Source organism: Arachis hypogaea, chromosome 3 (genome assembly GCF_003086295.3).
Source record: "Arachis hypogaea cultivar Tifrunner chromosome 3, arahy.Tifrunner.gnm2.J5K5, whole genome shotgun sequence".
Taxonomy (NCBI): domain Eukaryota; kingdom Viridiplantae; phylum Streptophyta; class Magnoliopsida; order Fabales; family Fabaceae; genus Arachis; species Arachis hypogaea.
The window spans coordinates 23,424,472-23,449,244 of NC_092038.1; the positions used below are offsets into that span (position 1 = coordinate 23,424,472).

The 24,773-nt window shown below is 29.3% G+C and overlaps 1 protein-coding gene across 1 annotated transcript; it reads left to right on the forward strand.

Annotated features, from left to right (window-relative positions):
* Positions 1 to 8,481: 8,481 nt before the first annotated feature.
* Positions 8,482 to 8,925, forward strand: LOC112769919 (protein AGENET DOMAIN (AGD)-CONTAINING P1). The gene has a single exon (XM_025814371.3). The coding sequence runs from the start codon at positions 8,482 to 8,484 to the stop codon at positions 8,923 to 8,925; it is 444 nt and encodes a 147-aa protein (XP_025670156.1).
* Positions 8,926 to 24,773: the final 15,848 nt, after the last annotated feature.

Here is a 24,773-nt window from a genome sequence, read left to right on the forward strand (position 1 = left end):
ATAATGACATCCTCTATCTTGGTGCGTACACAAACTTTATAATCTCCACATCCCACTTGGATTAGGAACAATAAGAATCAGAACAAGAACAGAATCGGTGAACAGAAAAACGAACTGAAGATGAGGAGAAAGACAAAAAGTGGAAGAACTGAAGATGAAGAAGAACCGAAGAAGAAGAGGAGAAAGAGAAACAAAAAATTAGAGTGATAACGAAAATGATGGACATTGCATATTATGATATCTTTGAAATATTTTGAATTTGAAAAATTTTGAAATTTAAAAAATTTGAAATGAAGTAATAGTAGACATAATTGGATTGTGAAATGAACAAAAGGAAATGCATGAAAATGAGTAGTTTTGGGAATGGACCATATGTATTAGGAGGCACGTTGGAAAGAGTGTGAGAAATAACTTGGTGAATGACACGTAGAAATTTCACTATGGAAATAACCTTCTTTTCAAGGAATGTTATAGGATGTTTAATTGTATTGTTCTGTCCTATCATGTTCGCATATGATAGAAAAAACTTATGATGAACGAAACTAAATGTGTTGAATTATATTAAACTAAACAGAAAATCATATGTTTGTATATTTCAATGTTTTGTCTTATCGTGTTAGAATTTGATAAAAAATCAATAGAAAATAAAACTAAATACCTTAAGTTATATTTACCAAAAAACCATGCGTCCATATATTTTACGAGTTACGTTTTAAAGTAGTCTTTGAAGTTGTACTAAAGCCTTAAAGTGTCCCTGAAGTTAATAGTTACTTTGTCCTCGAAGTTACATTCCAAGACTCAAAGTAGTTCCTAAGACAACTTTCTATCCATAATTTGTCATCGAAAAGTTGAGTTGGGCCAATTTCTGTCATGATGGCAATGAAATGATGGTTTTGAATTTTAAAAAACAAAAAATCCCTAATGGGCTAATGGCCTTCGAAGCCCCCTCCCCAACCCTACTCTCTCAGACTCACATCATTAACCACAGGCAAAGACAGAACTTCCTCAACTTCTCTGTCGCTGCCTCTCACCGGCTTCCATTTTGGCACCACGCTGCTCGCCTCCTCCCCAACTTAGTTTCTCACATTCACAACACTCAAACACGACAGAATCATAGCACAAATCCTCAACCTTCCCTATCGTCATCTCTTGCCGGCCTCTATCTCGTTGTCATGCCGTCGTCGTCCCCGTTCCCTCTGTGTCACCGTATCGTCTCGTTTTTCGTGCTTACTGCTCGTTGCTGCTTCCCGCTCTACTCGTCGCGTTCACTGCACATCACTCACTACAGCCTCCTTCTCTACTTGTCGCCGTCATTGCTTGCACATCTACGCTCTTCTCTTATCTCCTCTTTGTCTCACTACAACAAATTCGGGTTGAGACAACTCTTCGAAAATGTTGCCTATAATAAAAAAAACTGTTGCCTTTAATCAAAGGCAACATTTTCTGACAAAACGCAACGCTTTTGGGGGATTGGCTCTACAGCCATTACCTTTGGTCTAAGACAACTCCTTTTGTATCAAAGAGAACCCTTTTCATGGCAACCTTTAAGAAACGTTGCTTTTTTTCTACTAAAAAAAGTAACTTCATGTAAGGGTTACCTTAGAGGACCCAAACACAATGCTTTAATAAAGACTTTATGGCAACAATTTTGACGAGTTTGTATTTTCTAATACACAAAGCAACACTTGTCCATGTTTTTTAAATTGCCTTTTTAAATATCTAAAGCTACACTTGTACAAGTTTTTTTCTGGTTGTTTTTTCATATATCTAAAAAAACACTTGTCTAAATTTATTTGCGGTTGTCTATTTTAAATACCTAAAGCAATACCTTATTGAGTTTTTCTTGGATTCTCTTTTTTTATATATAAAGCAATATATTTTTTACTTTTCTTATATTTATATGACATTAGTTGAAGGATCTATAGCACACACTAATAATATTTAAATATTTAAATTCAATTTAATCAATATAGGGAGAATAAGTCAATAATATGTATTACATGTATATAGAAAGGTGTTCCAAGTGCCAATTAACATACTTATTAAGTTACCAAGTCAAATAAATAATAAACATAAATAAACAAAATATATATTTTTCTCATGACAAACTTGAACAAAAAAAATTAGTTTTTTTATTTGAAATCAAAGACTTTGTGCTTCATCGTTCTGCTAAGAATTGCCTTTATCTTATCATAAAACTTCATCCAACTATAAGCAAGTTGCAGTCAAATTTAAATGAACAAAAAAAATATAGTTAAAATATCAGCTTAACAATAACATATATACTCAAGTGTTACAACAGTTTAATACTAAGATACCTAATCATGATTTGGTACATGAGTTGATAGAGAAAAATGTTGAGGAATTAAATTTAAATCTTGTACACTATTTACAAACGATTTCTTAGACGATTTGCTTATATTATTTATATTTAATAATTAGTTATGGTAAAATTTAATTGTCAATATATAACCATAATATCATATATCATATATATCTATTTAATAATTACAATAATTCTTTGTTATATCTCCATGAATATTATATATAGAGTCTTTCATTTACCGTTCATGAGCGTAAATTTTAGAACCAAAGTTTTTTGTTTTGTTTTTTCCTCCTTAACTATTTTATATAATAATAATAATAATAATAATAATAATAATAATAATAATAATAATAATAATAATAATAATATATTCTTCATTTTTTAAATCAAAATCATCCTTTTCAATTAGAAATTTATCATTCTTTTATGAATCCAATTTTACCTTTAGTCTTTGAATTATATAATGAGTATTCTTTCTTAATTTTATCTTTTGTCCTTATAGCAAAATTATTTTTTATCTTAATAATTTATAATACATCAAATGAATAACAGATGATGATACTTATTTATCAAGAGAATGGTCTAAATTTGCATGAACTTTATATATTCAATCCGATCAAACTATTTTTATTAGTTGTCATTACAAAAATGATTTTAATATATATGTATCGAAGATCTATAATTGAATAACTTAAATATTATTTAAATAACTTAATTCTAATATTAGGATTTAGTTAGTTTAGTTTTAAAAAAATTTAAAAGTTGATATCACTTTATTAATTAATTCTATTTAATTTAGATATGTAATATTTATTTTTTAAATTTTAAATTCTATTTTTTTATTATTTATGATTTATTTTATCAGTAATATATCCAAATAATTGAGTGAAAAACAAATGCTAATACAATAATATGTCATATCATTTTAATATACTTTCAATCTATTAATAATAAAAAAATTGAATCATTTAAAATAATAATAATATTTCTTTGTCAATAATACTAATTGTGTATATAAAAAAAAGAGTGCTCTAAATAGTAAATAAGTGTTTTACATAATACTTTATGTATATCAATATATTATATAACATTAATAACTAATATTTAATAATTAAGGATATTAATATATTCTTATAAAAAAGATAATATTTAAATATTATTAAAATTAAAATATTTGTATTATTTAATAATCAAGAATATTTATATGTGATTATATTATTAGGAGAAAGATAATATCTAATTTAATACTAATTATACTAAACTTAAATTATACAAATTATACTATAATCATATATAATTACATGTTTTTAAATTAAAAAATTAAATTATTATATCATTAATTAATAATTTATTTCTTAATTTAACATTATTATATTAAATATATATACTCTAATTAAAGGATAAATATGTTAGTCTATTCAATATAATTTTTAAACTAAATTTGAGAATACATATATATACTCTAATTTTCAAATTTTTTTACTATTAGAAATCTGATGATTAGTTTGTTTTAGGTAATTATTTTGATATTATGTTTCTTGATGTATTATGTATGATTTTATTTTGATATCCTTTATTATATTATTAATTAATTATTTTTTCTAATCTTAAAAGCATTATACTTACAGAAGAAACATATATATTAATATATGATTATGAAAAAGATAATATTTATATATTATTAATTAAAGTTAACATTTATGTATTAATATTTTAAATCAACTATTGGTATAGTAGCAACCTTATGATTATATTATTAGAAAAAAAATAATATTCTAATTTATTTTTAATTATACTAAACATAAATTATAAAATTATACTACATCGTACTTAATAAATATTTGTTCTTAAATTAGTGAATCAAATCATTATATAATTAATTAATGATTTATTTTATAATTTTAAAAGTATTAGAATTAAATGTATCGACTTTAATTCAAAGATAAATATGTTAGTCTATTAAACATAATTTTAAAATTGAATATTGAAAAAAAATTTAATTTTTTTATTGTTAAAATTTTTGTGATTAGTTTGTTTTAGGTAGTTAGATTTTATTTTTTGATGTATTGAATATGATTTTATTTTTATCATTAATTAATAATTTTTTTTTTCTAATGAGCACTATACTTACAGAAGGAACGCGCATATTCATATTAATATATGATTCTGAGAACGATAACATTTATATATTATTAAAGTTAAAATCTATGTATTAATATTTTAAATCAATTAATCATATCAACCTATATAATTATATTATTAGAAAAAAATAATATTCTAATTTATTATTAATTATACTAAATATAAATTATACAAATTATATTATAAAATATATAATTATTTGCTTTTAAATTAGAGAATTAACTTACTATATCATTAATTAATAATTTATTTTCTAATTTTAAAAGAATTAAAATTAAATGCATAGACTCTAACTAACGGAAAAATATATTAGTCTATTAAGCATAATTTTAAAATTGAATATTAAAAAAAATAATATTTCAAATTTTTTATTGTTGAAAATCTTGTGATTATAGTTTGTTTTAGGTACTTAATTTGAGAGTTTATTTTCTAATGTATTCGGTATGATTCTATTTAGATGCTCTTTACTATATCATTAATTAATAATTTTTTTAATCTTAAAAAAATTATATTTATGGAAGGAATGTGTATATTAATATTTATATATTATTAAAATTAAAATATATGTAATAATATTTTAAATCAATTAATAGTAAAAAAGTATATGATTATATTATTAGAAAAAATATAACATTCTAATTTGTTATAAATTATACTAAATATAAATTATACAAATTATGTTACAATCATATATAATTATTTATTATTAAATTAGAGAATCTAATTATTGTATCATTAATTAATAATTTATTTTTTAATTTTAAAAGCATTATAATTAAATGCATAGACTGTGATTAAGGATAAATATATTAGTCTATTAAACAAAATTTTTTAAATAAATTTTGATAGTAAAGTAATATTTCAAAATTTTCACGGTTGAAAATATCGTGATTAGTTTATTTTAGATATTTATTTTGAGATTTTATTTTGTGATGTATTGAATATGATTTTATTTTAATATTCTTTATCATATCATTAATTAATAATGTCTTTCCTAATCTTAAAAATAAAGTATTGTGTTTATGGAAGGAACGTGTATATTAATATATGATTATGAAAAAAAGATATTTATATATTATTAAAGTTAAAATATGTGTAATAATATTTTAAATCAGTTAATAATAGAAACATATGTGGTTATGTTTTTAGGAAAAATATAATATTTTAATTTATTACTAATTAAACTAAATATAAATTATACTATAATCGTACATAATTATTTGTTATTAAATTAGTGAATTAAATTATTATATTATTAATTAATAATTTTTTCTTATCTTAAAAATATTATAATTAAATTCATAAACTTAGATTAAGGAGTAAATATGTTAATCTCTTAAATAAAATTTTTAAATTAAAATTTGATAATAAAATATTATTTTTTATTTTTTCTCTGTTAAAAATCTCGTGATTAATTTATTTTAGGTAGTTATTTTGAAATTTTTTTCCTAATATGTTAGGTATAATTTTATTTTGATACTCTTTATTTTTTTTACCTACGCATAGATGTTTTTAGAGAGTACAACTATTAAAAAAATAATGTTTTTAATAATATTAAATATTTTTAAAATTTATTTTATACAAAAATACAAATATAATAACTTCTTATTATGACTACAAATAATTAATATATGACTACGAGACAAATAATATTCTAATTTAACATCAATTAAATTGATCATTAAGTTATTATTATAATTAATGAACGCGAAAAGAATAAATTAAATATGATTTGTATTTTCACAATTCCTATGACACTTTTAAATTGTTAGTATTTTTATCCGTAATAACATTACGAAAATATACATTTTTTAAAATTACGGTTCACTTTGTTCTGACAGTATAGATTATGCATGGCACAAAAGATTTATAAAATCAAACTAATCTTACAAAAAAATTGTAGGTTGACAAAAGTCTTTGGTTAAAAAGACCAAGGTATTTATAGATAAAAAATCAAATAATAAGATTTTTAGATTTTTTATTTTTATATGAAAAAGTCTAATTTTTTATTAATAATTAATTTTAACATTCGTTATCTAAATTTTGAAACAATTTAGCATGTATACTTCTATATTTAATTATGTGTTAAGTCTGTTGGACAAATAGAAATAATTAATTTTTATACTTGTTATTTAAAAATAATATTTTTTCTCTCTATATATATAAAAATATAATTAGATATTAGCAAAAAGAAAGTATACTGATAGTTATAAAATTAACTCAAAACTAATTTTTTTGAAATAATTGAATCTTGATTTTAACTTTAATTATAACATTAATATTCTCTCCAAATTATATGTAATAAATATTTGAAAGAAGAGAAATAAAAATATAGATTAAAAAGATAAACAGTAAAAATTTAAAACTAAATAAAAAATTAAAAAAATATGTATATAATAATAATATTTTTTATTTGAATTATATTATTTTGCTAATTTTGTTTTCTGTAGAACAAAAATGTAGAAAAAATAGAGAATGAGAGAAAAGAGAGAGAAAGATAAAGATGAAAAATGAGAGTGAAAGTTTGTTAATTTTGGAAGAAAAATTTTTATTTTAATTATAATAAAAAAATATCGGATGACATATTTTGATTTGTCAAATTACTAATATAAAATATAAATTATATATAGAATAAAAATGGTAGAGAGAAATAAAAAAATGGAGAGAGGTAGATGAGAAAATTTTAGGAAGGGAGTTTATTAATTTTGGATTAGAATATTTTTGCTCAATTTTAATAAAAAAGTGTCATGTGACACATTCGATTATTAAATTAGATAGTAATATATGATACATAATATAGGTATATTTCAATTTCAATTTTAATATTTTAATTTTAATTTTAATACAATTAAAGAATGTCATGTTGCACATTTTGATTGTTAAATTAGTAATTAGTAATTAGTAATTAATATTAATAATGATATATAAAATAGATAGAGTAGTTGATGGAACGAGAGAGATAAAGAAAAGAAGATGGAGGAGGGGAGAACTCTTTAATTTTGGAGAAAAAAATTGATTTTAATTACAATGAGGGAGTGACATGTGGCGCATTTTGGTTGTAAAATTAGTATGAAGGAGAGAAGAATTCTTTAATTTTAGAGTGAAAGATTTAATTTCAATTACAATGAGGGAGTGACATGTGGTACATTTTGGTTGTAAAATCAGTAAGGAAGAGAGGAGAATTCTTCAATTTTAGAGAAAAAGATTTGATTTCAATTGCAATGAAAAAGTGACATATAACACATTTTGGTTGTAAAATTAGTATGAAGGAGAGAAGAATTCTTTAATTTTAGAGTGAAAGATTTAATTTCAATTACAATGAGGGAGTGACATGTGATACATTTTGGTTGTAAAATTAGTAAGGAGGAGAGGAGAATTCTTCAATTTTAGAGAGAAAAATTTGATTTCAATTGCAATAAAAAAGTGACATATAACACATTTTGGTTGTAAAATTAAAAGAATATAATAGATAATAGATTAATACCTAACAATAAAAGATTCAAATCCTTTAAAGTAATAATAAGTTACAAATTCATTACATCAAATTCGTAATACTAGAGAGACAAAAAAACTGTCCAAACTTATCTTATTTAATATATATAATTAATTATTACTAAAATTAATAAATATTAAATAAGATAAATTATAATTGTTTTAACTTTTAACTTTTTTTTTTTTTACTACCAAACATCTCCCGTCATTAAATTTCCAAAACTTTTGCTAAATTTTCCATCAAAAGTTGCAAATTTATAGAAGAAAATCCAATAGATGGATATAAAATCAAAAGCATTGAAACCAAAAAATTAATGCTTATTTATTACATACCAAAAAAAAGGGAGATATTTATTCTATAGATTTTATCAAAAAATTTTCCAAAGCCGCAAATTTATTTCATCCATTTTTTTAAAAAGAAACAACACAAAACCACGATTCTCAACTATATAAGTGTTCACATAGTCATATATGAATTGCTCATAATCCCATAACCATTTTTCCTCCGTATCTTTGTAGTCATGCGTCCACCATTTAGGAGTAGGGTCAGGTTTCAAATAGGGCAGAAAGTGGAGGTGTGTGGTAAAGAAGAAGGGTTTTTTGGTTCTTATTATGAAGCCACCATTGTTTCATGCGTTGGTAATAGCTGCTACCTTGTCCAATATAAAAACCTTCTAAGTGCTACTGAGCCTAATAAGCCTCTCGTTGAGATGGTGAAACTTAAGGACCTTCGCCCTATTCCATCCGAAGATCTTGGATCTCATGAATTCATTGTTAATCAAAATGTTGATGTATTTGACAATGATGGTTGGTGGGTTGGAAAAATTACCAGTAAGAGGGGTTCCAGATATTCTGTGTATTTTTCCTCCACAAATGAGGAGATTGTTTATCCTTCTTCCCAAATTAGGGTTCACCTAGATTGGATTGATGGGTCGTGGGTATATCAGGATGGAAATCAACAATGAATATATAGTTGGACTTTCTTTCCCGTTTCTTGAACATGAATAAATAAGATGTCATGATGAATAAGTTCTTGTTATTTTTATTTCTTATGTTTGATGTAATTGGGTGGGGGGAAGAATATGTAGGTTGAAATTTGGATGTGCTGCTTTAAGCTTATTATGTCTCTTTTTATATGTATTAATAAATGAATGCGTTGTTTTCTATTCGATCTGCACTGTACTCGTCAGATTGGATCGGATATGATATTTGTATTTTTTTAAGTTGGATCTGATCCGATCCGCATACTTGTGGATTGGATTGGATCGGATATCGGGTATATTTGCATAATTTAATAAAATTGTTTTAAAGCCCTTTTGACTCTAAAAAATCTATTTTTTCCACCTGTTTAAGTCTATTTACTCCTAAAATATTATCAATAAAAATTCTCTTGAATAACAAAAGAAAAATAATAATACAAGATCTAAGTTTAATTATTCTATGTTAAAGTATAACATAAAAAATTAAAAACAAGATATTATAAAATTCATAAAATAACACACTAAAATTCATATCACATTAGCGTTTACTTTCTTAAACTATGCTATTTATATGAGACATGGGGATATGCGGATTTGCGGATCGGATCCGCAGATATCACTGCCAAATTTGCAATCCGATCCTACCATAGTACGGATCCGATTCGATCCGATCCGATAGCTCTGTGAATCGGATAATATCTATAAAATTCGAATCAAATGCAGATAATTACCATAAATATGCGGATATTATCCGATCCATGTGCAGCCTTAATAGTTATATTGTGACTTTGCCAGTGTGTGATATTTTTGTTATTTTTAGTGCATTTTTTAGTTAGTAGAAGTGTCAACAACATCAAATATGATAATATCTATCATTTCTTGGTATATAACAAATTCTAGGGGCACAAAATCAATCATGTATACATCAATATATTTATTTATCATTTTTTTATAATTTAAATAAAATATTTTTTATAAAACTAAAAAAATGATAAATAAATATATTGATGCTTCCACAGTTAATTTTGTGCTTCTAGAGCTTGTATTTATTCTACAGATTATCGATCTTGTTTTTGTACTGCTGTTATATAGGACATTCTATTAATCATTTAACTTTGACCTCAGGGTGAGACTACATCAAAGATAAATGAAATTTTTTGGATTCAAATAGAATACTTTAAACCTTAAAGACGAAAACAGAATTACGTCCAAACATAAAAAATTAATTTAATACTTTATCCATTTTTTTAAGCATAATCACATTTTAAAACGATGATATTGTAGCATAATAAAATTTTGAAATGATAGATACTATGGAATGAAAGAGTGTAATATATTATTCTATATGTGAATGTGAAATCACCTCTTTCTTTCATAGATTAATTCTTTAAAATTTATGATAGCATATTAGAATTTATCATTTTAGGTATAATATCTACCATTTATTACACACACACACTCTCTCTCTCTCTTTAATTCTTTGAAATTTATGATAGCATGTTAGCATTTATCATTTTAGGTTTACTATTTACCATTTAGTACTTTACACACACACTCTTTCTCTTATGTATATAATTTTCTTTTTTTTTTTAATCAAAGATAGAGAGACTTGAATTTACAACCTCTTAAGTGAATATAAAAAGACTATAACATTTGAACTATAACTCATTAACCTCTCCCATATATATAGTTATACATAAGAATTGTATTAATGTAATACGTAATATGTAGTATACATAATTTTTACAAGGGTGCTCTATTCTCATTCTCATTCATTTGTTAATTTTAATTAATGATTACACACTTTCAATTCCATCTACAGTGAAACATAGAATTTCATAGAAATATACAATTGATAAAATTAGACATGAATGTATTTAGAGATTAATCTGTTAAATATTATAGTAAAATGGAAATCGATTTATAACTTAACAAATTTCATGAAGAATGATATCTAGTAATATTAGTGATCATAACTTATTAGTAATAAAAATCAAAAGACTACATTTGTGTTTTCATTATTTATTAATAGTATTATCATCTTAATGATTTAAAATAGAATAATGCTACACATATAAATCTATTTGTTAATCAAGTCTAATTAAATTGATCTAATAATATAACAAAAAACAGTTATAACTAATATTATTTTAACTCTCATTATGTAATTTGATTAGGCTTTATTCATAAAAAAACTTAAACGTGTAATATTACTCTTTAAAATAAACGAATAAAATGAGAATAAAACTAGTTGCAATCTTAATAATTATAATTTCTTTTTTAATATCTAGTCATTATTTATTCTTTACTTTTTATTTGTATATAAATAATAGAGTAATATTAGATAACCCAATTTTTTCAATTAATATCAGTCAACTTCTTTAAAATTATTTGATTATCTTAAATTTTAAATTATAAATCTTAAATTATAATCCTAAATTCTAAAATTTGCTAATATTAATTAACTAATTAAAATTTTATTTTTCATGCTTTTTCTCAATATGATATTCTCTTATCAATATATATTATGCTATAAATAATAAATCTATGATGCATATTTAACCTTTTCTTCCAAATTTAATGTAAGTAAAGACTGATTTATTTGGTCTTTGGCATAAGCAAGCAAATTCTTATTCTTATACATGCATGCCAACTCAAACAGACAGAAATTTATTTTGATGTTTCTTTCTCCAAAGAAGGATTCGATGCTTCCATATCTTTTAAACTTTATTTTGCTAAAAATTAATTAATTAGATTAAGCTTATGCTTAATATATAAATAGTTGGATATTTATCACTAAACATGTTAAGCAATATTATATATTTTGCTGTAAATATTAACGTCAACAATCAACAAATCATGCCAGTTAATGTCTTATCCACTGAAAGAACAATCATCTAAGATAGAAACGATAAACAAAAAAAAAAAAAAAAAATAAAGTAACAATTTAATTCAAAAGGTTCTTCAGTTCACCTATCCCTTGTCTATTTGATGTCTTTGATATCAAATATCTAGTTAGGCATATATCTTATTTGGTGGTAATAATTTGAAGTTTCAATACCAGTTAATGAAAAAACAAAGAGGCAAATATCTTTGATGGTAATAATTTGAAGTTTCAATAATGAGTATATATACCTCATCAATGATGAGGGATCAAATATTATTATGGTTGAGAGAGAAAAAAAAAGAGAGAGAAAAAGGTAACAATTTTTTGTATGCCTAGCTATGCTTTTATGCCTTTTTATGTACATTAGATGTATACTTTTGATGCTCATCACAACCCATAGAAAAAATTCTTGACTTAGAAATTCTGTCAAGAACAAAATCCAAAATAATATATTAGAATCTTAAAGTAGAGTTATAAAATACATAAGAAAAAAAAGGCATTTTACTGTTTAATCCATTATAGCTGAAGCATAGAAAACTATAATGATTGAGTAATTAGCGATTAAAAACAACTAAATTCAACAAGAAATAACTAACACAGCAATAATTAGCAACTTAACAATTTAACAAACTAACAACATAGCAGCAAAATTTGAAAAACACAGAACCAGCAGCAAAAAAAAAAATGTAAATAAATTCAGCAAAAAATAACTTACACAGCAAGCGAAAAATGAAGGAATACATTAAAATATTAAAGCTATCAGATTTAAAATTATCAAATTACAATTTAATAAAACCCTAAATCTCAATTTAGTTTTTAGCTTAGAAATTTGGTACATTATTGGGTGAAAGAGTCAGAGAAAAAGGGAACAAACATACTTGAACATACAGACAGTAACGGAATGGAGCAGCAACTCCGACGACAGCGCGGTCAGCCATGGCTTCCTCCGGTGACTACCCAAACAGCGGCGACGACGAAAGAGCAACGGCGACGAGGGGCACGAACGGCGGCAACTCCTCCTTCTGTGCACTAGCCTGCGTTCTCTTCTCCCTCTCTTTTTCAATAGCGACGCGACGACGACAATGAACGACGACAACGACGATCTTGACGGCAGCTACGGCGTGCGATGATCCCTCCAACGGCGGCATGGATTGCAGTGGGCCCCCTCTCTCTCGCTTTTGGCTTGACGACGTCCCTCTCTCTCAACGTCTCCTTCCTTTCTTTCTCAGTTCTGACAATGACAACAACGTCGGCCGCACCTAGCCTCGTCGGCGCCGTCACCTCCCTCTCTTCTTCTCCCTGCTCCCTTTCTTTCTTTCTTTCTTTCTTTCTTTCTTTCTTTCTTTGGGTAAGGGGGGTGAGAGGATAAGGGTGACTGAGGGATAGGATTGTGAGGGTTAGTGTGTGTTTTGAATTTTAGGGTTAGGGTTGATAATTTAATCAAATCAGGATATAAAGTATCAATTTAAGATTTAATTTAATCTTTTAAAATTTATTTTAAAAATATTATTTAATTATCAATTTGCTAATTAATTTTTAATTATTAAAAATTTTAAATTTTAAATATATAAAATCGTGATTATAAACCCCTTTAGGTCATTCTCCAAAATCGTAGTTGTAGACCTTTTTAGGTCACCCCACAAAACTGTGACCATAGAAACCTTTAGGTCATTCTCTAAAACCGTGACCACAGATCTTTTTAGGCCACCCCTTAAAATCGTGACCACAGATACCTTTAGGTCATTCTCCAAAACCGTGACTATAGACCTTTTTAGGTCACCCTCCAAAACTGTGACCATAGACCCTTTAGGTCACCCGTTCGAAAAATCGTGACCATAGACCCTTTTAAGTCATCTCCCAAAATCGTGACCATAGATACCTTTAAGTCACCCAAAACCGTGATCCTTTTAGATCACCTCCTAAAACCGTGACCATAGATCCCTTTAGGTCACCTCCCAAAACCGTGACCATAGACCCTTTTAGGTCACCCATTCGAAAAACCGTGACCATAAACCCTTTTAGGCCACCCACAAAATCATGACCATAGACCTTTTTAAGTCATCCTCCAAAATCGTGACTATAGACCCCTTTATGTCACTCCCTAAAACCGTGACCATAGAATTTTTTAGGTTACTTCTTAAAACTGTGACCATAGATCCCTTTAAGTCACCTCCAAAACCGTAATCATAAACTCTTTTAGATCACCTTTTTTTTTTTGCAAAACTGTGGCTATAGACCTTTTTTAGTCACAGTAAAAAATAGTGATTATAAACTCTTTTAGATCACTTTTAAAACTGTGACCATAAACTCTGTTAGGCCACTTTTTAAAAAAAACCATAATCATAAACATTCTATAATCATCCTTTTTTTAAAAACCGTAACCATAAATTTTTACCGTAACTTTAGAATATCTATAGTTACGATTTTTTATTGTAACTAAAACATCTTTAACAATAAATCCAAAATATTACAATGACTCCTAAAATGACATCTAACTCATCGATTTATGATGAAGCCAATGCTAAGAATCCAAAGATGTGGGATGATGTGGATGTTGAGCCCAACCTCTCCATAGCAACAAAATGTTATTTGCCGATAGAATTTACTCTTCAAGCACAGTAAAAGTAGGACTAAAGAGATTCTAGAACTGCCCTGAAGGCGACAAGTTGTTAAAATTGAGTGAAATCATGTTTCAATTTTTTTTTCCAACTAGTTGACTTTCTTTGAATCCTACAATATATTTATAAATATTATTTAAAAATCGATAATACTAGAAAGATAAAAAAATTAAATTTATTTTATTTAGTATTTATTAATTATAACAACAATTAATAAATACTAAATAAGATAAATTTTTACTGTTTTGACTAATTTTTTTTGTTTTTCAATCATTATTCTTTGAAAATTATGTTCTCTCATTGAATAAATGGAAAAAAGAAACAAACATTTGATTTCAACCATATTCTAATTTGGGTTCAGATATGTGAAATGCCAAAATACTTAAAAGCTAGTGTTTATAGGAAAGAAGTTTGAGTATAAAGTTGGAAATTTGTTGGACTCTAGTATTTTCCAAGAGTAAACTGTTATTTCATACCTTGAAAGATATACTTTAAGTCAATACCTAAATAAGATTGATGGAAATGGAAGAGAAAATGTTATTTCTCACTTCCATTCCATTGGAAACCTACTTGCTGCTTTTCCTCTTGGAAATATCTTATATAAGAGTTCCACCCCCTCTCTATGTATGATGATGATTATCTACATCTAATTACTTTTATGAAAGTCTGCATGAAGTTTGATCAAGAAGCAAATATGGCTGCTATACTATCAATTCTCGCTCTATAACTCAGTTTTCATCCATAACCTGCAACAGAAATGAGGCAAAAGATTAGACGATGCCAAAACATTTCAACTATTAAATAGTATACGTAACAAAATATATTTTTTTAAATTTTTTAATAATTATCAAATAGTTTCTTTATTTTATTTATTAATTAATTATTTATAAATTATTTAATTTTAAAATTTTTAATTTATTATTTTATTATTCATTATTCATCTGTTGAACTTATCTTTATAATTCTATGGTTAATAATTTAATATTATATCAATAATATTTATCTTCAATCTCTTTCTTAATTTTATTTTAGATTTAGAATCTTAATTTTATCTTGTCAATCCTAATATTAACAATTTTATATATAATCTATCATCAAATTATTTTTTAATTGTCCAATTTCTATAACTGTAATCGTTTTATGAATCTCTTCATTCTCTGTAATCATTGGTTTGGTACAGTAGTCATCACTCTTGGTGTTTTGTTAGATATGCATTCTTTTAAATTATAATTTCCTGCAAAACAACCTATTGAAAGAATCATCTGGTTAATTAGATGAAATTGTTTTTCTCTTATCTACGGACTCAATCGATTACTAGAATTAAATAATTTCTTTTTTTTTTTTTCACAGAACTAATTTATTGGAGAAAACATCCAATGCAATTGAACTAAAAGCCACTAAATTTATTTCATTCATTATTCTGAAAGCAATCGATTGTATAACTCAAAAATCGATTGCTATATATGTATAAATCAAATCAATTAGATATTCATCTAATCAATTGGATGATAGCAACATTATAATTATGAGAAACATAAAATGTTCCAATCAAAAGAAATTAGTCTATCCAATAGTGAAATAATTAAAAATTTAACATATCCAAAAGTTATTACACATATATAAGTTTTAGAAAATTAAAATAACAAATCTGAACCGTACAAAAAAGCGATAGAGGTAAGAAAGAGAGACAAGACATCATATATAGGAGCTAGACACACAAACACAATATAAAGAATGCTTGTTATTACGCAAATTAATTTTATTATGGAGTTACAGTATGTGCTGCACCGTGTTATGGAGAGGAGAAGAGCTTTACATTCCTATGGTGTCAGTGAAAATAGAAATCGGACCGACAAATTTGTCCTGGCCAAATTGGACCGTGCGAAAAGTGGTAACAACGCAGACCGTCGTCTGAATTGTGGAAGAGTTCTCCACGCGTCACACGCCCATAGTTCCCCAAGACGGTGCCCCTTTTAACTCCACAAGTCCCCTTCTTATCCTCACTTTTCCCTTCCTTTCCCATCCACCCACTGAGTTTCATGCCATCTTCTTCCCCAACCACTAAGAACTTGAAATATTATTCTTTATACATACTTGATTTCTAAATTATTTATTGGATGAATAAAATATTTACTTAAGTAATTTATATTTTTTTGTTATTATTTAGTAAATAAAAAACATAGATTAAAATGTAGGAAAAATAAAATCAGTTATATGCTAAAACAAATTTATTAGGTCTGATACTAGTTGACATGTTACTCTAAGTTGGGGATCTTGATCACAACTCTACTCGTCACCTAGTAATCTCTCGGTTACCATTTTTTTTCTTAGATGTTATTCTTTGATTTAACATTAATTTGGATTGTGAATCTTCTCGGTTACCATTTTTTCTCTTAGATGTTATTTTTTAATTTAACATTAATTTGAATTGTGAATCTAATCTCTCGCAAGAATATTGGATGTGTTGAATTTTACTCTGAAAAAATATTTACTCCTCCACAACTCGAATCCAACGAGTTGCTCAACCTAAATAAAAAAATTCGTAAACAATGAAATCGGACCATGCGATTACTTTAAAGTAATATAAAAAAAATTTGATTATGTACAACTCGCAGGGTCCCATTTCCTTAATGTTATCTTCATCTCTCCTCTCCATGCAAAACGGACCCTCCGATTTACTCAAAGAAATCTGAAAAAGTAAATTGTTGGGTCCAATTTCTTCTCACCAACTCTGACAAAAAAACCTGTCCCACTGATTGGTCTAGCTCCTCCTCATCCCATAATCCCGCGCAACACACCCCTCTTCCATAACCCAAAAAATCAGCCCTTGTTATTATATTTGTACTTCGAGTCAAAAAGCACATATATAGCCTGGATTGGAAAAACAAAAACTCTATAATTGCATTAAAATAATTATGTTTTATGATGCTGATCTCAAGAATTAAAGTGTATAAAAATTTAATAACCATATAGTAAAAAAAAAAGAAAAATTAGCACTAACCTGTAATAGACCGTAAATAACAATTATTAACTAGATTGAAGTCTCTAATTATTACTATCTACAGTATTAATAGATTCTAAATATGTATCATTATAATCTAATCGGGTAAACTATTATTTTGGTCCCCTACGTTTGGGGTGAATTCTATTTTAGTCCCCAACGTTTAAACTATTCTATTTAAATCCTAAAAAGATTTGATTTGCATCAATCAAGTCCTTCCGTTAAGAGGGTGTCAAATTATTGACGCTGTGTCCGACGTGGCAAAATTGGCAGTTTGGCTGTAGTTAACAGTTGGAATTGGAAGCACGAAAAAAAAAGAAAACGAAATGCAATCCGGTCCAATAAGTAAACCCTAATCCCCAAAGTTGATGTTTTTCGTCTGCTGAGAATGGCTACCCAGTCCTCCTCCCAAGGTTCGCGTAGCAGCACCAAGAGTCGTGGGAGAAGGAGGACTTGCTTCTGTGGAGAGAGACCGGTATTGCGCACGTCATCTACAGCGGAGAACTCAGGAAGAAGATTCTGGGGCTGTGTCAACTTTCAGGTGAGTCTCATCTTTTTTGTCTCTTGTTTGAAAATAGTATTGGGTGTAAGTGTTTAGAGGATCTGAAGTGTTTGGTGTGTTCATGCTGGTGTGTTCGTGTTGGTTTGGTTGAGAACAGATAGGAGATGGATGCGATTATTTTGCTTGGGCAGAGCCTGAAGGACAAGATCCACAAATTCAAAGACTGAAGAACAAAGCAAGCTCGTTGAAAGAAGAACTGCAGAAAGCTGAAAGGAAATTTGTATTGGCAGTTGGTGTTGGAATTCTTGGATGGACAATGGCTGGGCTGCTGCTATGTGATCGACTTAATTGAGGTTTAGGGGGTTAGCATTTTGTTTATTTTTGCCATTCTGTTGTTGTTTCCTAGTTTGTAGGGAATGTCAATTGTTTAGGGATTGAAAAAATTGACATACAGTTAGGTGATAACAGTGATGTAAAGAGAATGAAATTTTTTTGTGGCTGTATGTGTAAAGGCATTTGCTGTAAACATTGTAAGGTTTTTGACTGAAATGAATAGCAATGAGTTCCTGTATTGTGACATACATTATTTGGCTCTGTACAAGTTTATTTTAGTTTCATCTACTAATAAATACAAGGCTTAATTTGCCAATTTACATAACTATGTTGCTGAAAATTCATGTAATTCATTAGATAATGGAGAAGTCTTAAAGTAGCTTCTCTTAACCATAACAATATCCAAATAAGCCTTAAATATAACCATGAAAAGGTAACAACACAAAAGAGATCAACATAACAGTAGTAGTCTTAAAGTAGGGTGTCTAAAGTATCACAGGGACATTAGCCCTTGATCATTGACAGATTCATTACAAAACAGATGGTATCACTAAAATCTACTATGTTCTTCATCCCAATGCCTTCCAGGCCCTAGGTGGTGTTTTTGCCATGAACCTCAGGGTCCTCCTTGATGGGCTAGTGACTGTTGCTGTTGATGGTTGTGGTTGACTGGCACTGCTGCTGCATCTAGCTCTCTTAGATGATGTCTGTGACTCCTGGCTTCCTTCAACTTGTGTACTGCTCTTCCTCTTTGGCTGAAGTCTTGTTGCTGGTTGTGTTGTTGTCTTGGCAGGGATCTTGTTGGATTTTAGAGTCCTAGTTGTGCCAGCTCCTTTCTTGGCCCCTTTCTTGGCTTGTGCAGTTGCATTCTGCTATAAACAGTAACAACAAATTAGGTTAATGGGACAGTATCAACATTCACATGTAAGGAATTGTAATCAAATTGACAATAACAACTTTATCCTTTTTGCTGCGGCCTCCATCTTACGTTTTCTAGGGCAGGTTCTTTTGTTGTGACCAAGTGCAAAACAATATGAACATTTTTGTTGTTGTCCAGTCCTGGATAACTTAGACAGTGGTCCATTATTGCGTGGCTCATCACCAGTCTTGTTCCTCCTCAATTTTGGGCGCCCTATTGGTTTCCTAAACACTGGTGGCAGCACATCATCATTCTTAGTCCGGGACTAGAGATTTGGTCCATTCAGTGGGTAGATTACATGTTGGTAGCAGTCCACGTAGGTCTCTTTCCTATAACACTTGTTCACATAGTTCTTAACATCTAGACACATTTTCCTAATGCAACTCATGGCATGCTCACAAGGGTAACCTGTTAGTTGAAATTTTCTACAGGAGCACTCATGTAAGTTTAAGTCCACAACAAACTTGGCTCTATTACCCTGACTGCTAGACACTTCATATTTGTCCCTACCAGCATATATGGCCAACCACTCCCCACCCTTATCAAACTCTCTTTCAATTTTCTTGTTTATTTTTGGCAATATTTTTCCGGCATATGTGACTATACTTTGTCTGTTATCAGACCACCTATTCATTAGATAAACCCTAATGTCTTCTAGCATGGACACAATGGGTTTCTCTCTAGCCTCTACAATAACAGAGTTAAAACACTCACACATGTTGTTAACAAGTGTATCAACTCTAGGAAAATAATTAAACCTGGACTTGCTCCAATAGTTGGCAGGGATCTCCATGAGATGATTATAAGCTCCTTGATCAACCTGCTGAATCTCCTTCATCCTCCTCTCCCATTCCTGGACATATGTTGCCTTTGCAGCCTTTCACATCATCATCTTTAGCTGAACACCTGGGAACCTTTTTTTGAAGTTGCTATATAAGTGCCTGACATAAAACCTATGGTCTATGCCAGGCAGTAACTCATCAAAGGTTGGGATTAATCCCTTTGAAGCAGAATTTAAAAACATCACCAGTCAATAGCAGCACAACATGAATTAAAGAAAGAATTAATTACACAAGTCTAGGTTGAGAGTTACCTTTTGTTGGTCGCTCATGAATGTACACCATCTGATCTTATCAACTCCCAAATCATCACACAGATTCAACAAAAATCATCTCCACGAATCTTTCGTCTCTGCTTCAACAACAGCATAGGCAATTGGCAGAATCTGATCATTGGGGTCCCATCCAATGGCTGTTAGAAGTTGACCCCCATATGGAGTCTTGATGAAGCATCCATCAAGGCCGATCATAGGTCTGCACACTATGAAACTTCGTTTACAAGCATCCAAGCAGATATAGATCCTCTGAAATCGTGGTCTCATGTCCGTACTAGGAGGTGGTGTCTCTAGCTCAAATTCAGGAGGTCTCTCCACTTGTATCTGAATAGTGGACCCTGGATTAGACCTCAGTAACTCCGCAGCATAGTCATGAATCCTCCTATATTGCTCTCCATAGGTACTATTAATTTCATCCAGGGCTTGCTGCTTCACTCTGGCAGCTTTGGTTATTGTGAGATCCACATTCCACTAGCTATGAGCCTTCTTTATCAAACTTCTCAACTTGATTTTCGGGTTTTCACAGATCTTCTTCATAAAAGCCTTACTTAGCCACTGAGAACTCATTATACCAATCTTGGTTGCCTTAGAGCATGTGTGTTTTTTGTAACAGCTGGTCAGTTGTCATGAATCCTTTCTCTTCATCTTATGGCAGTAAGCAAACCACTTGCAACCTTCTTTGCAAACAGCTTTGCACCTATGGCCATCACACTTCGAGAACCATATTCCTCTGCCACTGTGTATGGCATAGCTCGTTACACATTCCTTAAAAGCATTCCTATCTACGTACATTGTCCCAACCTCCCATTTATACTCCTTCATATTCTTCAAACCCTTATACAACGGGTACCTCCTGAACAAGGGATCCCCTTCATCATCACTTACAGGGACATCCCACAACCCCTCACTCTCATACCCATCATCCTCATCCCTTAATCCAGCAGCCACCACTTGCTCCTTACCCTTATTAACACTGCCACTGTGCTCTCCTTGTTCTCTCTCAGTTGGAACACTCTGTTTTGGCCTTTGGGGATCTTTTGTAGTTGTAACTTCAACATCATACAAACCCCCATCACCATTTCAATCATCATCGCTGTCATCAAATGCAACCTCCAGATCAGTATCTCCAGAGCTATTTCCACTCCATTGTTCATCACTGTCCCCCTCATCATCAATTCCTGGCTGGTAGTCATCATCCTCAGATTCTTTATCACCTGAAAAATCTGACTCCTCTGACCTCTCTTCATCACCATCCTCCAGCACATCATTCTGGGCTTTTCTCACCATCTTGGGTTTTTTACCCACCTTGGCCTGAGCAAGAGATTGGGCCTTGTGCAACACAATTGGACCAGGCCCAATAGTGTTTGCAGTGGGTGCAGCAGCCTCATCACCATCTATCTCTTCAACTTCCTCAATAGTGCAGCCTTTTCTAGTAGTAGCAGCATCTTTGTGAACAACAAAAAGCTCCACCATGTTGTCCCTCATTCCAATTCTAGCCATGTCCATGGCATCCTTGTCTGTGTGAAGCATCCTCAACCCGACATCTGTTTCATCATTCAGAGACTTATACCACATTGCAGCGATATTCTCTACCACATATCCCTGTTCGAGCACTATCTCCATAGCCTCGAACCTACTCCACCTATCTTCATCACAGTAGTCTACTATCGAAGTCTCACCCCCCACATAGTGTAAAGGTTCACCATCAAACCCAAACTTCCCCCCATGGTGTATCTTAACACTAAAATAGCTCATTTCTCGACCAATCTATTACACAAACATAATACACTTCATAAAATTCTCACATTGACCAACAACAACAGAAATGCATAAATAAAATCACTAGGGCAAAATAAAAATTTCCAAAACAGAACAAGAAACGAATATGAAACTATAAAACAAAACAATCACACATCAACATACATCATTACATATAAACACGCATTAAGATGAAAATGAAAACCAAATGGGTTCAGAAGATTTGATAATGGAATACCTGACACGATCTTCTTCCGGAAAGCAAGGGTTTCAAACTCACTGCTGCTGTGGACCTTTAACGTTACTGAACGACAATGTCACTTCTCTGGCTGCGAATCGCAAGCCTTCAGTGACTAGCGGTAGGGTTTGTGCCTTTTCCTTTGCGTTTCGTGCTTCACAAGAAGAAGAAGAAGAAGAAGAAGAGTCAGGGTAAGCAGCATGCGTTATGTTCAAAGGCGGGAAGGCTTACACGTTTACTAACCACTATCACCTCTTCCTTGCCACGTCGGACATGGCGTCAATAATTTGACACCCACTTAACGGAAGGACTTGATTGATGCAAATCAAATCTTTTTAGGATTTAAATAGAACAGTTTAAACGTTGGAGACTAAAATAGAATTCACCCTAAACGTAGGGGACCAAAATAATAGTTTACCCCTAATCTAATCCATCTGCTTCATTTTTTATAAGATTGTTGTTTATGTGATTATGTCTTTCTGGTGAAGGATACGTTGTTTTCTTATGTTTTTTTATGTGACAAACACTATAATTTGCCACTTCTTTTTAGATGACCGTCCTAAATTTAAAGTTCTAAAAACCAAATCGATCATTAAGTTAATAGAATTAGAAGTTTAAAAGGTTAAAGATTTAATTAAGGTTCAATCCAGATTACCTCAAATATAATAAAAATATATATTTATGTATAAAATATAAATTTATTTAAAGAAAAGTGTCTTTTGTATTTTATAATTTTAAACCAATTAACCTCTATAAAAATTATACCGATTTAACTGATTAACCAATTCTTTAACCATCTTTTGTTAATTCTTTAATTAATTTGTTGCCAATTAATTTTTATCTGAATCGACTAGTTTGGTGGCCAGTTCTCAGAAAACATGCCCAATTAATACTATTATATATACGAGTTCAAATGCCCAATTAATAAACAAAAATGACTTTATTAGAAAATGACTTTATTCCAATAAAAATAAAAAATAGAAATAGTCAAAATTAAGAATTAACTTTGTATATGAAATATAATGACTTTATCTTCCACTATTCTCTATTATTATATATATGAATCTCTCGTTTAAGTTTTTTATTCTCCATTCTCCTATTTTCTCTTTAATTATTCAATAATCATCATATCTTATATTTTGGTCTACTATAGTAGTCAACAGATAATTAATAAATAAGTTGGACATCAATCTAACTTGAATTAATTTAGTAGTTAAGTTAAACTTTAATTATTCTACAAGTCTCTATAATTTTATCGAATTTTTAATTAGGTCCCTAAATATTTTTTTTTAATTTAGTCTCTCTTTGTTAAATATTTTTTTAATTTAGTCTCTATCATGACAAAAATATTTAAAATAATAGAATATTCTGTTACAAAAATGAATATTCTCATTATTAGGTTAGAATACCTAATTGAGTAGACCTCCATATTTTCAAAATACCAAAAGAACTCTTAGTATTTTGTCCCAAAGTCAGAAGACCCTAGCCAGTCCTAAGTTATTCTCCAAAGCTCCCATGGCTGCGTTTCTCTTCCGTCCCATTTTAGTGTTGTCGTTCGTCGCTTGGCATCGTCTGTCGCTTGGCAGTCGTCGTCCATCTGTGTCGTTCACGAGTACTCTACTCTGCTCTCATTGCCTTGCCGTGCCTCGCCTCACATCGCCTTTTCGTGCCGCAATTTTGTCTCGCCCTTGCTGCCTGACCTGAGAGTGCAACAACAGGTGATTTTATTTTATTTTTTTCATTTTTTCAAAGTTGATTCCTTAGGTTTAAGCATATGTCTATTTTTTATATAATATTTCTTGAATTGATTTTGATTTTTTTATATAATGGTTTAGGATTTATAATATGGATATATATGCAGGAGTTTTGTTAATTATTGAATTGATTTATGAATTAATTTTGCTGATTATGAATTTTGTTGATTATTGATTGTTGTTGCTCTGATGATGCTGGTTTATTAGAATTCTTTTTCCCTTTTTTTTATGTAGTGATGGAGAATTTGGATTTCACCATAAACCTACATCATGGTGGAAAGTTTCATGATACAGGTCACGATCTAGAATATTTGGGAAAAAGGGTATTGAAAGACTTGCATTTTGAGCTCGATAAATGGAGTTTGTAAGAAATAGTCAGTAAGCTGGAGAAGTTAGGGTACAAAGGTTATGTTAAGCTATGGTACTATGAACCAGACTGTCAAATGAACTCAGGATTTAGAGAGTTGATGAGTAATGGAGATGTCATGAGAATGGGTAGATTATTAGTATCACAAACTGTTAAGCATTACTTGGTGTATGTTATTGATGGCTGTAAGAAAGGTAATGGTGTTGAAATATCTTTGAATGATAAGGATTATGTGCCAATTAAAGCTGAATACAGTGGAAGTGGTTTAATAGAAGTAGATGTTGAAGGTGAATCAGAGCCATCTAGTAAGAAGAATAGATTTGATGATAGTGCTAATGATGG